The sequence below is a fragment of the Trachinotus anak genome, unplaced genomic scaffold, assembly GCF_046630095.1.
Source record: "Trachinotus anak isolate AG129_WGS33_773 ecotype Australia unplaced genomic scaffold, CSIRO_AGI_Tana_v1 ptg000018l, whole genome shotgun sequence".
Taxonomy (NCBI): Eukaryota; Metazoa; Chordata; class Actinopteri; order Carangiformes; family Carangidae; genus Trachinotus; species Trachinotus anak.
Genome location: NW_027273869.1, coordinates 13,501,407 through 13,517,438, shown reverse-complemented (window position 1 = coordinate 13,517,438; position 16,032 = coordinate 13,501,407). Strand labels below are relative to the sequence as shown.

The 16,032-nt window shown below is 39.7% G+C and overlaps 1 protein-coding gene across 2 annotated transcripts in view; it reads right to left on the bottom strand.

Moving 5' to 3' along the window:
* LOC139634847 (voltage-dependent calcium channel subunit alpha-2/delta-1-like) overlaps nt 1–16,032 on the bottom strand; it is an 89,369-nt gene that overhangs the window by 13,051 nt on the left and 60,286 nt on the right. The window contains exons 14-33 of one of the 2 annotated variants that reach the window (XM_071501530.1): nt 15,651–15,700; nt 15,409–15,498; nt 14,716–14,778; nt 13,933–14,016; nt 13,731–13,805; nt 13,061–13,132; nt 12,850–12,921; nt 12,692–12,753; nt 12,239–12,315; nt 10,424–10,438; nt 8,261–8,324; nt 8,036–8,142; nt 5,988–6,072; nt 5,841–5,903; nt 4,843–4,958; nt 4,685–4,756; nt 4,204–4,271; nt 4,070–4,108; nt 3,911–3,982; nt 939–1,088 (exon numbers count right to left, since the gene is read on the bottom strand). In XM_071501530.1, coding sequence (XP_071357631.1) covers nt 939–1,088; nt 3,911–3,982; nt 4,070–4,108; nt 4,204–4,271; nt 4,685–4,756; nt 4,843–4,958; nt 5,841–5,903; nt 5,988–6,072; nt 8,036–8,142; nt 8,261–8,324; nt 10,424–10,438; nt 12,239–12,315; nt 12,692–12,753; nt 12,850–12,921; nt 13,061–13,132; nt 13,731–13,805; nt 13,933–14,016; nt 14,716–14,778; nt 15,409–15,498; nt 15,651–15,700 — 1,496 coding nt within the window. The remainder of the gene's footprint in view (nt 1–938; nt 1,089–3,910; nt 3,983–4,069; nt 4,109–4,203; nt 4,272–4,684; nt 4,757–4,842; nt 4,959–5,840; nt 5,904–5,987; nt 6,073–8,035; nt 8,143–8,260; nt 8,325–10,423; nt 10,439–12,238; nt 12,316–12,691; nt 12,754–12,849; nt 12,922–13,060; nt 13,133–13,730; nt 13,806–13,932; nt 14,017–14,715; nt 14,779–15,408; nt 15,499–15,650; nt 15,701–16,032) is intronic. The other variant, XM_071501529.1, reaches the window with a different exon arrangement.

Genomic DNA, 16,032 nt, shown 5'->3' with positions numbered 1-16,032 from the left:
GGTCCAGTCAGAGATTTTATTTTCCTCCCTCTCGGAAGAAATTAGAGCACAATCTTCCTCAACAGATGCAAGCATAAATATGTAAACAAAGAGCCAGTGAGAAAACAAAGTAGCACACGGTTTAAATAAAAGGCCTGACATGTTGCTTTGATTAAGCTTAGCATGCGAGGGCTTTGTTTTGGTCAATCAGCGCCGTGTCCTTTCTCTTCAGTTGACGGTGTGTTGAGTCATCAAGGAGTCTCAACTAACCGTGTTAGAGGCATCACTGGTTGTTGACAGTGGCTTTGATCAGTAGGTACATGCAGCTTTCATCTCACCTTGGCCACTCAAGCATGTTGTCCACATTTATGGTCCAAGTTGGGAAATTATGTGGAAGTTTGTCTATTAGTGAGGGGGATTTTTTGCCTAACAATAACCCCTAACTCTTTCTTTCATATCAGCTCATTACCTCTACCTAGCACTACCAGTAATGTAAACCCCTCAGGATCTAAGATGAATTCATCAGTTGTCTGCCAACAATCTGCATCATTTCACTAAAAGTTGTACGTTTTGTAAGTGATGAAAAACAGTGCCCCTTTCTACATCACTTGGTGTGTCAGCTAAGCACGCCAGACCACCTAATCCTGTTACTGTTACTGCAACTCCTGCTCTAACACTTTCACCATACCCTCTGCTTCCCTTCTCATCTGCTCTACACAGATTTATGGTTCCCTGGTGAGTGACGGTGTATGTGTGTATGCATGGGTGTGCGAGGAAGCAGTTATTAGTAAAAATAGCTGCATGTGTACTTGCATCTGTCCGTAAGCTCATGCAGAGAAATGAATAAATGTATGGATATCAAAATGTGTCAACATGTAAGTGTGGGTGTGCACGTATGGGGTGCTTAAGTGTGTGTGGGGTAGGTTGTGTGTGTATAATCTCTGGCTTATGTAACTCACCACATAGACGGATCGCATGCCTGCAGCCGCCTTGCTCTCTTTCTTGGGGTCACAGAGCGACTGGTAGTCAAAGGTCTGCTTAAAGGTGAACAGGGAGTCGCTCAGGCTTCTCATGAGGGCAGGGTCGATAACACCAAAGAAACGTCCGATCTAATGGTAGGTGAGAGAATGTAGAAAGAAGTAGAAAATGTGAAAAGAAAGGTGACACTGCTCGGCCTCCCTTAAAGAAAATATTTCAAAGATGGACAAAAGTACTGAAACCTTTAGTTTCCATCTGCAAAAAAGCTCACAAGCAGCTAAAAATGGTTTGATGTTCGCTAAACTTTAACACAGAAGATTCAACTTTATAAGGTGACCAACAATGAAAGTAGAAACTAACTATATATCTCATTCTTGCAGTCCAATACAGGCAAGGATCCCAACACAGATATGGTACAACCATACCAGACTTCATTGAAAAACAGTACCTTTTAAACACACAATAACCTACACCAACCCCTTCATCTACTATTACACAAGACTACCAGCATGTGACCTCACAACTTCATAGGGGAAACAATTTCAGTAACAAGGGTCAACTGAGAAAAGTTTGAACCCTCTGTGTGAGCAAAAAAAAAAAAAAACCTTTGAAATGCACATTGTGTATATCACTTACTGAGGATTTCCTCAATATTTCTCATTTACAGAGTGCTTAAAGAGTTTTATACTTTGGGCTAACAGTAGTTAAATCTATGTAAACCACATGCACAGAACAGTCAAGAATGAGTAAACATGTGCAGAAAATGTTAACAGTAAATGTATAGACACACACACACAGTAAATCTCCCTCAAACCAGGATGATGGACTTCACTTTAATCTGATTAACACAGTCCACCGGGCAACTATAAATTTTTACTTAGAGGAAGCAGTTTGTCTCGGCATCTCGGAGGTGTGACATGACCGTGTGCATGGGAGTGTTTAAGTACTTGTGTATCCAGAAGGGATTGTGTAAAGTTAGCAGTATTCGTCTATGTGTGTTTGTGCTGAAAGATGTGGAGCAGTGCATGTGCTTGAATGCACGTGTGTGTGCGTGTGCGCATGAGGAAATACAAACTATCCCTTTCCGTGCACTTTGTAAGGTCACTGTTAACAAGCCGTCCTCCACATATCCATTCCTCTCTAGTCTAACAGCCAAAGGATATATAAATCTTCCAATCTATAAGGTAAAGGAAGCCTTCTCTCCTTCCCCTGTGCAATAACACAAATAATGAATTAACAGTCACAACCCTGTTGGCTGCAGACTCCCTGAGGGTCGTGGAGAAAGAAAAGGAACGAGCCGGAGAGAGAAAGACATAAAGAGGGAGAGAAAGCAAGAAGCTTATAGAGGGAGAGAAACTTCGCTCCTGTAAGAAATATGATTGAGGGCACACGGCCTTTTCCAAACAAGGCCTCGGGTCTCTGGGTTTTAGTGCTGCTGCCAAACTTCAGAGGGCGACTGATTTATCCAGCGCACACCCAGCCCTGATTAGGAAGGGGCCGAGGCCGCATGAAAAAACATTTACTCAGACGACAGCAGGGGCCCGCTCTTTAGCGTTTAGGATAGGGCAACGAGGAGTGAGGAGAAATGAGCGTGCGTACTGTATACTGTATGTGTTTGCACATGCGTCTGTCAGTAACTGGAAAAGATGGGTCCATTTGTTTTTGAGAGGCTTCATTAGATTATTTTCAGTTTGGGTTGTTAAGGTTGATAGTAAGTTCACAGCAGGTCTGGACCACAGTAAAGTATTGCTTCAAGTTTCAACATTTGAGGACAAATTGGGTCTCTTTTAGGATATGATAAATTTACAGTTGATTTCAGCGCAGTAATCAAAACTATGTAAGTGCCTTATGGTCAGTGAGGTGAGTGCTTCATACTGAACAAAGAGTATTTTTTTTAACTAATCAAAAATGAAAACATTTTTGTACCCAAAAATATTTCAACTGAAGGTCGACGCACTTTCACTTTTTTTCAGGGTTTTCAATTTCATTGCATTTCATGTATGGGGTTCGCTCAGTCACCAAGGAGATGGATCAGTTGTGATCATGTCATCTATGGAACTTTGATCACATGACAACAGGTGGTCATATATGGGCTTGACCCCTCCCAATCTGGGAAATGATTACAACTGAAAAATGCCATCTGCTGATGGACAGTGAGATGTGGATGAAAGCTCTTCAAAAAGCTAGAGAGTAAACCTTGAGTTCATTTTTTTGTGTGTTCCCGTCAAAAACATTTTATCTATGTTTTTACAGAACACCTTATAGATTACATCTCACAATATTTACACAGAATAATTCAAACAATAATCATTATATTGTCATAAACTATCCTAAAATAAGAAACCACAAAATGGTCATGTGGAACATCTTCCCATGAAATATTGATTAATTATGGAGATAATTAATTCCATAATGTCAAAATTTCTAGAAAAACGATTAGCCTCCTTGTCTGCTCTCATCTGCATTAAACAAACTGTAAATGATCTTCCTAAGTTTCTAATGAGACAACCTTTATAAAGAAGTTACAAAGATCATCTTGTTAATGGTTACTAATGCTTTATAGATCCATTATGAGTCATTAATGACTGCATCTTTTGGGTTGCCAGGTTGTGAAAAATTTGAACACAAATTTTTAGAAAAGTGCTGCCAACGATCTGAACAAAGATCTATTTATTAAATACTTATTGACACTTATAACTTCATATTTTATATCTTTAATTAATAAATTATAAAGATTTATAACTGCGGAATTTAATGATGGCTTAGCAGCATTTATAACTGCAGTAGTAATGCTCAATGCTATACTAGTTAACCATTTCTAAAAGGTGCTTAATTAGAAAATGATACTCAAATGTAACATTCACCAGTGATGTTTAATAAATTTTTCTGACAGTATAGACTCACATCATCTTGATCAACAGTTTTGTGAGTGAGAGTAAATGCAGCAGCCTACCTGATCATTATATTTATTTCGATTGGACATCACCAGGAAGCCCCCGTCATCCAGAATGACACAGTCTACGTACTGGAATCACATAGAGACAATTAAACTGATGATTCTCATCCATAAATAACAGCTGAAAACATACAAATATTCAATTAAACCCCTTACCTCATCATCTCTCTGACAGCCACAGATCTCATCATTGCACTGGAAACACAATAGAGCAGATAGAGTGATGAAAGCCACAGTCTAGAACAAGCGTGTGTCTGTGCACATATGTGTTGTGCAGGCAGAATACTCACATTCATCCTCTGTGTGGTGTTGATGAATCTCGCCATCCAGTCACTTTTGTCCAACAGCACGCCGACCACTGGGATAAAACACAAAAGCCAGACATCCTAGATCATGTTGGACCTCTATGTCAACTTTACTCTCTGAACTTAGTAAAATGCAAACTTGGCCAAGGATCAGAGGAGACCAGACAACCTGATGTGTGGTTTGTGTGTGTTTGTGTGCATATGTCAGGGGGAGGGGGGGAAATAGACAAACGAGGAGTAGCAGACTTTGAATAAGAGCTTGCTAGTGTGTCAGAACCAACAGAGGCATGAATAGGTTTAAAGCTATAGGGTTGCAAATGTAGGTGTGTAATTGAGACACATAGCTTAAAGTGTGTGTGTGTTTATGTGTAAGTGGCAGAGTGAGATATTCAACTTGAGAAATGACGAGTATAACTGTGTAAATACACTCCCTTCTTTCTCTTTGTGTGTGAGCGTGTGTCCTCACCAGCTGGTTTAAGTGTGATACCATCAATATCGAGGTTTACTGCTCTGCTCACCAGGACTGAGTCATCAGTTGCTGCAAGAAGAAGGACAATGGTATATACTGCGTGTTCATATAAATAAAAACACACATTCAGACTCAACACAGTGGCTTTTACTCACTGTTCTCTTTGCTGAGGTAGGGTGTCGGAGTGAAGATATACAGATCGTTGTCTAAACTTCGTTTATAGAAACTTGACTCATACGTCTCTGCTTCTTCTTTCCAGTACAGCCCAGCACTGTCAAATGCATTTATAAAAGAACAACATTATGCAATTACCAAACCATTTTCAGAGAAATCATACCACACATACCTTTAGCAGCTATAGACCCGTTTCCAATCACCATTTGCTTTCACTCATACTTTAAAGGCATGTTGCAGTCCAACCATGTCAGAGCCCCTGAGCAAGTTAACAACCTAATGACTGCTGCTGACTTTGGTACCCCCCGTGAATTAACAAATTTTTGGATATCCATGAAACTATATTTCAGTGATGCAGGTGATTTTCATATGGCATCACACTCATTTACAAGAATGCCATCTTGGACTCACTAATCTCTCCCTTGTGGATACTTCAGGGATCTGTATTGGGTCCAGTTTGGGTTCATCCTTTTGTGAATATAATGCTGCAGTATTTTTTTCTGAGATTATACTTATTTACATCTTCACCTCTCAAGATGATGCTGTTAAATTGTCTGATATTGAACACAACTTGTAAGCTGTTCAGTCCAGGCCTAACTTCAGGCTTCTAACCACAAATAAACAAATCTTACACCTTGTCCCAAGATTTATACGTCTTTGTTGTCAAGTGCTCCCTTGACATCTACAATGTATCCTAAAACTCAAAAACTTATCTTAAACTTGTTATCTTTTATTCCTGCCATACTTTCAACAATGTACCCCCAGTGACCCAGACACTGCCAAGCAGCAGTTAATGAATGTTCAAAAAAAGATCTGGTTTATCAAAAAAAAAAAAAAAAGCATTTCATGTGTAAGATGCATCTTTCTAGGCAGACCACATCATTATTCCTTATCAGATAATCCCAAACACACAGTATTATCTAGTCCTTAACATGCTCCTAAATCAACCCACCCACTCGTCCAATCATTTGACACATACCTTTTGGGGTAGACCCGTGTGATTCCACCATCAGTGGCAACAAATCTGGCCGAGACACCAAACCTAACAAGTGGAGAAGATAAAGATGTAAACCACATTTCGCTTCACTTTTGCTGAATCATGCAAAAATATTGAGGATTCACTTACTGCATTTCATTTTGTTTCCAAAGCTTGATCAGATCCGAGGTGATGCCAGCATCCAGGAGCAATCGGTTCACCAGCTCCACATTACCTTCACGGCAAAAACAGAATCATTTCAACTTCAACTTGCTATTTTAGAGTAGCATTTGCGTGTCTGCTGACTGATCAGAAACAGGGAGTGTTTAAATGTTGGGTCTTAGATCAGTCAGAAATCAACTCTTAATGTCTTATCTTTGAAAGATGATGTTGTTATTTGTGTTGTTGGATTCTTACTAGCCTGAGAGGTGTGAACAACAGGGATGTGCCATAAAATGTAATATAAATGCTTGGGGAACATCAATAGCCAACAAAGAACGAATAATAATGTGAGAAGGAACAAAAAATAACCCAAAAAACTACAACAAATATTTACATCACATTTCAGGCATCCAAATTGAATTTCAAATTTAGTTTCAAATGGGAATAAGCTTCAGATGATATGTGGCTACATTTTCAAGCCCTTAAAAGGTCCAAGTGTGAGCAAACAGAACATAGAGCCAGTCTGAAAGAGAAATTTATTTTTTTTCTTTTTAAAAGAAAGCAAGTCTGTGAAGAAAAGGTTATATCTCAAAACTGTCTTGTGAAACAAAACAGAAACAGACACAATCTTACAATGAAACTGAAGCAATGAAACATGCATTTACTTCAGCAAAAAACTATTTCAAAGTGCTTGATGCTGCCAAGGTGTAGGTGGTGGGTTGATATAGGTGTAACAAATTATTTTCTGAGACGTCCGACAAGACCACATGACAAACATAACAGGCGATAAAAGCCGCTCGCCCATTTTTTGGGCCGTGTCCGCCTCTTTGAACCCTCCGACGACCCGCTTCAGTCCATTAACATTGAGGCTCGTCGATACGCCCCAACCACCTTCTCCAACCTTTATGACACACCACACACATCAGAGAAAACAGCTGGCGTAACACTTTATTTCCCCCCTACCCCACCTTCACTCCTTGTGCAGTGGTTTTCATTAGGAGTCCTTTATTGAAGGCAGCCCAGGAATTCCTAATGTACTTCAACTTCTTCGCCACTGCAGTGGCTTAACCAAGTAAAGCGTGTAACGATACCCAAGCTGCCAATAGTCCACATGGGCCATACTCCTCTCTCTCTCCCTCTGCGCTCCCTATGGACTCCATTACACTAGCAGCTAATAATGGTCAAAGAAATATTTCAATTGGGTGAAAAGTTTTATTGGATTGATCATGAAGAGATGTTTAAAGCGAGTTCTTAAATGCAAACCATCAAATTATAGTGTGGGACACAATAAAGGAGCTCTTTTATAAATATCCGGGGACCTTTTGTTTTACTCAATAGCAAAAAAAGTGAGTGATGCATATCAATGAGTGTATGCAAGAAATGGCAAGGATGTTAATGCGTTGGTCAGATGTTTGGGAGAAGGTCAACTGGGCCCTGATTTGTGTTTTATTGCTCTGCTCGTGCTCTTGGCTTGACGTGTCCTGCTCTTTCTCACAAACACACAGTAATTGGATGAGGTCGAGCAGCTATAGGTGGGGTGTGGAAGGAATAATACTGGTGAATATTGTGTGTGCGCGAGCGTGCGTGTGTCACATCTAAGCCGGTGTGCCTCACACATGTGCACTCAGGCGTGTGATGGTCAGACTTTTAGAGTTAGCATCAAATGAGTAACACGAACTCTGGGGTTCCACATTACAAAGCTTTGCCTGGTCATGCACACCAAACCATCCAGCCAGACCTGTATTTCACTGGAAAGAGAGACCTCTGGGAATAGGTTTCGGTTGGCGCTCTTCCATTAAATGTTAAATGCACACCTTAATGCCAGGCCAGATGGCTGAGATTCATTCACATATTCATACTGTAGCCAATACTGTAAAGCTTAGGAGCTCTTTGAGATGTAAATATGAGTCTATAGTGAGAATGAGGCCCAAGTGTGCTGCAGAGTACATGAAGAGCCAGTGTAAAAGCTTTGATGCTCAGGGAAAATGTCACAGTTGATGGCACCAGGTGGAAGGATGTATATCAGAGATACTCACACATGGGGTTGTTTGGAGTCTTTGTGTCAATGTAATTGTTGAACTCCATGAGAAACTCTGTGTTGTTTTTATTCTTGTCAGGTGGCTTCAAGTCCTTACAGTACATCCTGTGGGAAACAAAGGAACTTCATAGTGAACTGATGTAAGAAAAAAAAAAGGAAGCACAGGACTAAAATTTGCCATCGTCATGTTACTGGTAAAAACATGTAATCTAAATAACCTTACCTTGGAGCGATAAATGTATAGCCATATTCATCAAACTTGTCTGCCAGCAGGCTTTCAGAAACTGGTGGGGTACAAAGTATTATGAGTTTCCTCCTCACAAAGGCCAATATTAGACAGTTCAATATTAAGCTGAAAGAATCATTGTATACAAATGAAACTGTGCTCCACTGGGCGGAGTGTAACACCTGTTGCATACTTAACAGTGCACCAGTAAAAGAGAACTCTTACAGGGACCTACAACCAAAATGAGATTTCATCTCTAGGCATGACTGAGCAAAAAAACAAAACAAAACAAAAAAAAAAAAAAAAACACTCTCGTTTAAAGGTCCTAATGTTAAGATAGTTCAAATGAAAGGTAGCTTTGTAAAGCGAGGGGTTGGCACTCACAAAGACAAAGTAGGAAAATTAAAAACGAAGCTGACTGAAGCTAAAGTTGTGGACAGTTTTACACTGCACAGAAATATAACTTCGTCTTTCATCGGTCAGGTATAAATAAGAAGGACCAGAATAGACTTGGCCAGACATGCTGGGTAAAGGACCAACAAGGCTCAAGAACAGGAGGGAGATGAAAGTAGAGGAAAAAAATACTTGCCATTTTTCCCTGGAGTGGAAAAAAATCCCAGCAGAGAGAAAGTGAGCGAACAAGAGAATCAGCCCCCAGGGAGGTTAAAGACGAGAGGGAAAAGAAAGGGAAAAAAAGACAGGGTAAAACCACAGGGGTCAAAGGTGACACAATATTTTATTCACAGAGCAAGTCCTGAATAGAAATATTGCATTCCAAACAAAAGGTTTTAGGCCTTTGGATGTAAATGGAGACAGTGCTGATGGAGAACACAAAGAGAGGCTTAAAATGTGGTCAGAAGTGTTTAAAGTGATGATTTAGATGTGTTCTTAGCATTAGTATTAGCATTCCTTTGGACTTACTGCACTTATACTGCACATCAGAATGTACTGAGGAATATTAACCACAGCTCATAACCTTCACGTTCCTTTGACATTCTCCAAAGCACACTGTGTCGACAGTTGATTATACAGTACAGCAAAATTTCTCATGACGACATGGGCTACTCCTTGTCCTCTTTGGTGGTCATGATTTGGAAATAATTGCCCCCATGTGGGTTTCCTTTGATATTCGGTCACCACTTACTAATCCAACAAAGTATCTAGTAATGATGGATAGCAGGGAGATTTGGGGAGTGACGACTGCATATATTTCCTGCAGTCTCGCACGCCTTTTTATACTGATGATGACATTCCCGCCAGCCTTGTGAATATTTTGTGAACAAGTGAGTCAGTAAAATATCCACAAAATGTGAATGGATTTCAGCATGAATCTGTTTCACACACAGAAACTTGCAAGACAAGAGCTCGCAATGACAACAAATGCATGACAAACAGAAATGGGAAATTGGGACATGATTTGTTTTCAAATTGACATTTGTATTTGTTTTATGAAAAAGAACAAAAAAAGACATGAGTCAGGCTTCAGTTTCAGATAAACTACGGAGCTTAACTATGTTCCGTGAAGAATTTGGCTTCAATGGTCAAAGACAAGATGAAAATGATGACAAAGCACACAGAAGGACAAGCAGAGGAGATGAAAGCTAGTGTCTTCAGAGGGACCCTGTCTTTCATTAGAAGTTATTTAACAAGGTTGTAAAACTCAAAGTGAGTCAAAAAAGAGAAAACTAAAGAAAGCAAAGAAAAGCATCGACTCATGTTTTGGGTGCACACTCACAGCTTTCTCCTTTATGGCTTCACCTTTAAATAATGCAAACATCCTGTCCTCTGTTGTTCCTGCTACAGTGGGTTAGTGCCAAAACCACATCTGAGGGCCACTGGAGCAGGTGGGGGTTAAATACATACATGCACACACAGACATACACACACCGTCTGCACCACACTGTGTGGGCACAGCATTGCATGCGAAGCGCTGCTTCAGAGAGCAGACGCCGGCTTGATTCAGTGAAACAGAATTGTCATCATTTATCAGAAGCCATTAAAGGAAGAAAAACAGATAATGAGAACAAAATGCCTCAGTGTTTGCGAGTCTAACACCACATTTGATGAACACAGTTAGAAGTGAAGTTACATCCAAAGTCTGGTGGTGGTGTGAGAGTAAGAAGAAGACACGGGTTAAGAGGTAAAGCACAGGAGGAGAATACTTGCCCAAAAATGCTGCAGGGGGTCCAACACACCAGGAATGGTCAAGAGTTGAGGAGGGCAGGAGAACAGGAGGAGGGAGGAGGGAAAAACAGGTGAGGAGAGGAAACAGGGAATTGGAAAAGAGAGCACGCAAGGAAAGAAGGTTGCTTAATTCAACTTTAAGTTGAAGTAAGGAGCCAAAGGAAGATACAAGGGGTGTTTTAGGTAATTTAGGGTGAGAAGAGTGTGTGTGTATCAATTGTGTGTGGACAGAAAACTTTTAACAAACATGATTTGATCTGAAGGTTGAAGTTTGATTTACACAGTGTAGTTATGGTTATGATTAGAGCAAGTTTCCAGGGAACTCATGTAACAATGATACAATATCCTCTTAAGGAACAAAAACAACTAAGTGTGGCTCTGTTTTCTTCAAAAAAAACACACTTAAACGCCTTCATACTGAAAAGAACCACACTAATGGCTTCACGTGTTTAAACCATTTAACTGCAATCATTGTATATGTAACACTTTTATTCACACAGTATTTTAGAGGCATACATTGACTTTTAAATGGAGTATCATTCTGTTTTTTAATGTCTTGTCAGAGCACTTTTTATTTTATTCTTTTTTTTTTTTTGATGGAGTATCTTGAGATTAATCATACATTTTGTTCCCTTTAATAAATTCAGTTATTCGATTTGCTGTCAGTGTGTTTAAGGATGCTCTTTTAATGTTTGGATCCAGCTGTGAAACAAAACCTCAGCTGCAGGAACAACTCTGAGAGCACCACCAAATACAGTTTTCACTCTGCTCACAACTGCACTTAAGAAACTCTGCTAGAAACAAGAAAGGCGATGAAATGTTCACTGTGATGGATTACCATGGTCAAGAAGGCCTCAAGTCTTTTGCCAACTGATTTTTACAGCATTCTGAAATAAAGAGCAGTTGATTGCTGACTGTGAAGTAGGAGATTAGTCTAAAAAGTATGATTTGCTTTGAAAAGCGGTGATGTTAATGTAAAGTTTATGTAAGTAACTGTGCATCCACAAAACCCACAAATGTCCTTTAAAGCCCTCTTTTGGCTACAGAATGAAGGCGCACATACAGACAGACTAACCAGGGATGGCTCCATCTTAACTGCAATGAACACACACATACACACTTACACACACACTATAAAACTGTCCTTTGAGTAAAACTATGAGTCAATGACATCTTTTACTAGTGGGAACAGACAGGGCTCAAAAGAGACATGAGACGACAGCACTACACATATGGAGCCTCTGATCCAGTGTTACTATTCAGGACATCTGAGCATGAACGAACGCACACACACAGATACCCACTTGTAGACACACACACACACATACACACACATACACACACACACACACACACACACACACACACACACACACAAAAATAGACAGAATGAGGCACTTAGCTTTAAATGAATTGATGAGTACTGTATGTGTGAAAGGGAACACTGGAACCGCTCGTCCCGCTGTCTGGCGACAAAAACTTTGAACGGCACCACAACTGAGGGTGTGTGTTACCATAGCGACACAAGAGGCGAGGGCATGCAGGGGTGGTGTAGATGTACATGGGTGTGTATGTGCATGTGTGCGGGGCGCTGTGAATGATGGATAGGAACCATGAGCTGTGGCACAAGCATTTCTCAGCCTTACATGGAGAGCAGTCACTGGACAACACTAGCAGTCACTTTCCACCCAGGACTATTTCTCTACTGACTATAGAAGTGGAAGGGAATGGCACAGAACCAAAAAACTAAGAATGGCACTAGAGGCTGAATTGATTTAAGGTGGAACTTACATTTTGCCTGAGTGATTGTGTCACCGATTGTGGCCCTGATGTAATGCATACTGTACTCAGGAAGGACCAGGGCCAGGCTGAGAGAGGGAGACACACACACACACAATAAAATCTCATAGCAGAGTATCATGAGAGTATTTAGCTTTACATTGAACTATTCATGCTATAGACTGTATGACTTGTAAGTTTCTGGTCTACTTCTATTTTGTGATTTTTCCAAAGTTTTTGCAAGAATTTTTGTAAATCCGCATTTCTTTTCACTGCTTTATTGAACAAAATGTGTATTTCATTGTCTGACACTATCTGCATGCACAGATTCTTGCTCAACTAATGAATTAACATCCAAAAACACATAATAAAATTATAGTAACCCTGTAGTTGCTCTATTTCTGGACTTAGTTCTGTAAAAAGTACTTTCCAAATGCAATAGAAAATTCTAATCATGATATTTACCTGTAATCTGTCCCCTTCACTGGTGCATAGGTATACATCCTCTGACCTTGGTCAATGTAGCGCTTTGAAGGCAACAGTCGGGTCAGAACATATGTACATTTTGAAACAGATGTACTTATTATTGACTTGAACTACAAAACCATGCATTATAAAATCACCTCATCTTGGGATTTCACCAGTGTAGATATTGTGCGAGTTCCTGTTTCTCCATTAATCATGTTTTTTCGTATCTGTTGACCAATTTGATTAAAAAAAAAAAAAAAGTAATGTAAAGAATAATCAATCTTACTGCACTGAGAAATTACAGAGCTATTGATTCTGACATAAGCTCATGGAATTATAAACCCTGTAATAATTCATTTTCCAAACCTCCACTTTGATCTCATTCTCTATCTCTGCATCCAGGAAGTCCAGCGTTACAGGTTCATGAAACTTGGCAGTCTACATGGAAACGCAAGCAATAAGTCAGTGTTATAATTTATCATTTGAGTACAAAGGAGAAAAGTAAGCAATGAACAGCAGTTACTGATGTTCTGTTTTCAAAAACACATTGACATTTTGCAGCCTTGAAGAGGGAAAGAATTATAGACTAAACTGTTAATTCTTGACTTTTGAATGTTGTGATCATCTGTGACCAATGTGTGTGTGTGTGTGTGTAATTTACAAGAAGAGTGCGTATCTAAAGGTCAATGGGAAACATATTGCTACGCCTCAACAAACATCCTGGAGCCATCTGATCAAGTTATTTGTTAAAAAAAAAAAAAAAAAAAAAAAAAAAAAACAGGAACAGAAATGTCAGCCAAGTAATACAAATGATGTCATGTTTGATCAAGATGCATTTTGTAACATGGAACAGTGGGTTGCTAAAACTATTGTAGGCTGCAAAAGATGACAGTTGTGCACCTAATGTTTTTTAGCAAAGTAACGAGATCTTTGGAGTGACATCAGCTGTGAGACAAAGATTACCAAATGACAGAACAGTCCCTAGAAAAAGACCATGTCGGGGTGTTCTGAATCATAGGTGAGAGATTTGGCGTACCGCAGGCTGGAGATTAGGGTGAAGCAGCACATATCCATTGGGGTCAATGGCAAAGTAGTAACCATTTGGTCCAAACTACAGAAAAAGGGAAATAAAGAAGGAGATATCTATTAAAAGAGGGAACCCAGGTAGAAAATATGACAATATAAATAGACTGGTTTCTGTATGTGTACAGGTTCATTTATGCTGTATATGCCCTTACAGTAAACCGAGGTGTGAGTCTCTTGATATCTTCCAGGGAGACATCAATAGCCATAACCCCCAAGATGAGCTGGTTTTGTGATTTCTGAGAGAAAAGAAAGAGTCACTGTAAGACCAATGTATGAGTCCTGTTGTTCTTTCTGGATGAGTCAAGTCCCTCTGTGCATTCTGAATGATTTCAAGGAAATGGAGTGCAACAGAAATCTGGTCAGTCTCATTCCCAAAAGCCTTACAGGCCGCCATGACTCACTGACAAGGCATTTCCAGCCTTGTTTTCAGTCATAGTGGAGGTAAACCCTGAACCCTTCGAGGTAGACATGTAAACTCATCTTGAAGTACTTAGCTACTGGATCATTTGTCTCTCTGATCTGTAGGTTTGATCTCATTTTGATTTCTGCTGCATGACATCCTAGATTCTCTTCCTGTGGAGGCACGCAGGAGAGCTTTGAGGGACCTCAGCGTCAACAGAGGACATAAGGAAGAGCCACAAGAAAGCAAAGGATAAAAGTAGAGGATGAGATGATAATTGAGAGTATTCATGTTGTATGTTTATTTTTTGGTCTGGTACACATTATGGCATGTCACGCAACCGCAGACTCTCATGGGGTCAAAGTGTAAGACACAGTAAATTTAGTCAGTAAGTCAACTGTAAACGAGATGGACGAGAAAGAATTCTGGGAAAAAGAATATAAAAAGTGAGATTTACAATAACTATGTGAATAAAGCAAATTAAATAAATAAGGATCTGCATGAAATGAGTACTTGATAGTGGTTTTCTGCCTACCTTTGAGCCTGTGTTTGTTTTGTTGAAGACAGGCAGTGTTCCAGTGATCACCAAGCCAAGCTCCTGGAAGATCAAAAACACGAAAAATCAGTAATACATTAAGTATTTAAGCAATTTGTTCATGACAGATTCACTTCTCCTGGCTTAAATTCACAGATAACTTACTTGTTGTGTGCATCACCAAGAGCAACAGCTTAAAAATAGGATGTTTCTCTTAACAAAAGGCAGAGACATTTCTGGTGCTGACGAGGTCAGTACAGTCACAACAGTTGACAGCATCTTATCAGTAAACTGATGGCAATATCCAAACCATTTGGCTCAGTTTACCAGTCTGCTTTCTTATCTATTCTCTGGCCTAAAAGTAAATCTTGACAGAAGCTTAAGCATCACAAAAAAAAAAAGGGCTCCATGCAGCCTTTTTGAAATGACGTTAATCTGTCCTCTCACAAACACCACAGGAGCAGAGTTGAAGATGAGTTTACCAGGATGGCGAACAGCAAATGTTTGGCGTAACAGAGCAAGACTTATCTGAAATTCTCTTCATCTGACAGAAAACAGATTTCATCTAGGTCTTGTGAAGCTCTACATGTGAAATCCCATGGTCAACCCCGCCCCCTTCTCAAAGTTCTCTCTGTCTTCGCTTCGATGTGTGAAACATGTAATAGTTTGTCTGTTATAATGCATATAACATACCAGTGCATCCAGGTAGACATTGGTCCACTGCACCTGCTTGGCCCTTCTGTCAGCTTTGACCATAGGCCTACCCAAAACATCCAGGTACTCCTGCAAAAAAAAAGAAAAAAAAAAAGAGAAACAGGTCCTCAGTTTTATTTTGCAACCTGCACTGCAGCGATTCAACCACAAGAGGGCGGAATACACATCTAACTGAAGAGGCACAGTAGAAGGAATACATGGTCAAAGTATATTGTGTTTACCTGAGTGTTGAGCCTAATGGCACCTATAGATGGGATCTCATAGTAATAGCCTGAGACAGAGAAATAAGTTTATTTTAAGATTCATTGTGAAAACAAAAGGCCAATTTAAATAAAATTAACTGAAATGACCAGATAAGACAATCTGATTATAAACATATTTCATATCATAAACATTATCATATCTACCCAGTATTGTAACGTGGTCTGAAAGCTAACAATATGCTGTTTTGGAAAGAATAAGCTGGCTTACCAAAAATGGAGTTGCACTGAAAAGCAAACCCCACCCAACTCTCACTTGTTTAAAGGCTGACTAAAACAAACTAAGAGAATTTAAAGGGCCATTGTATAGCTGTGTTAGCCCTTTTACTAAAGACCTGTTAAC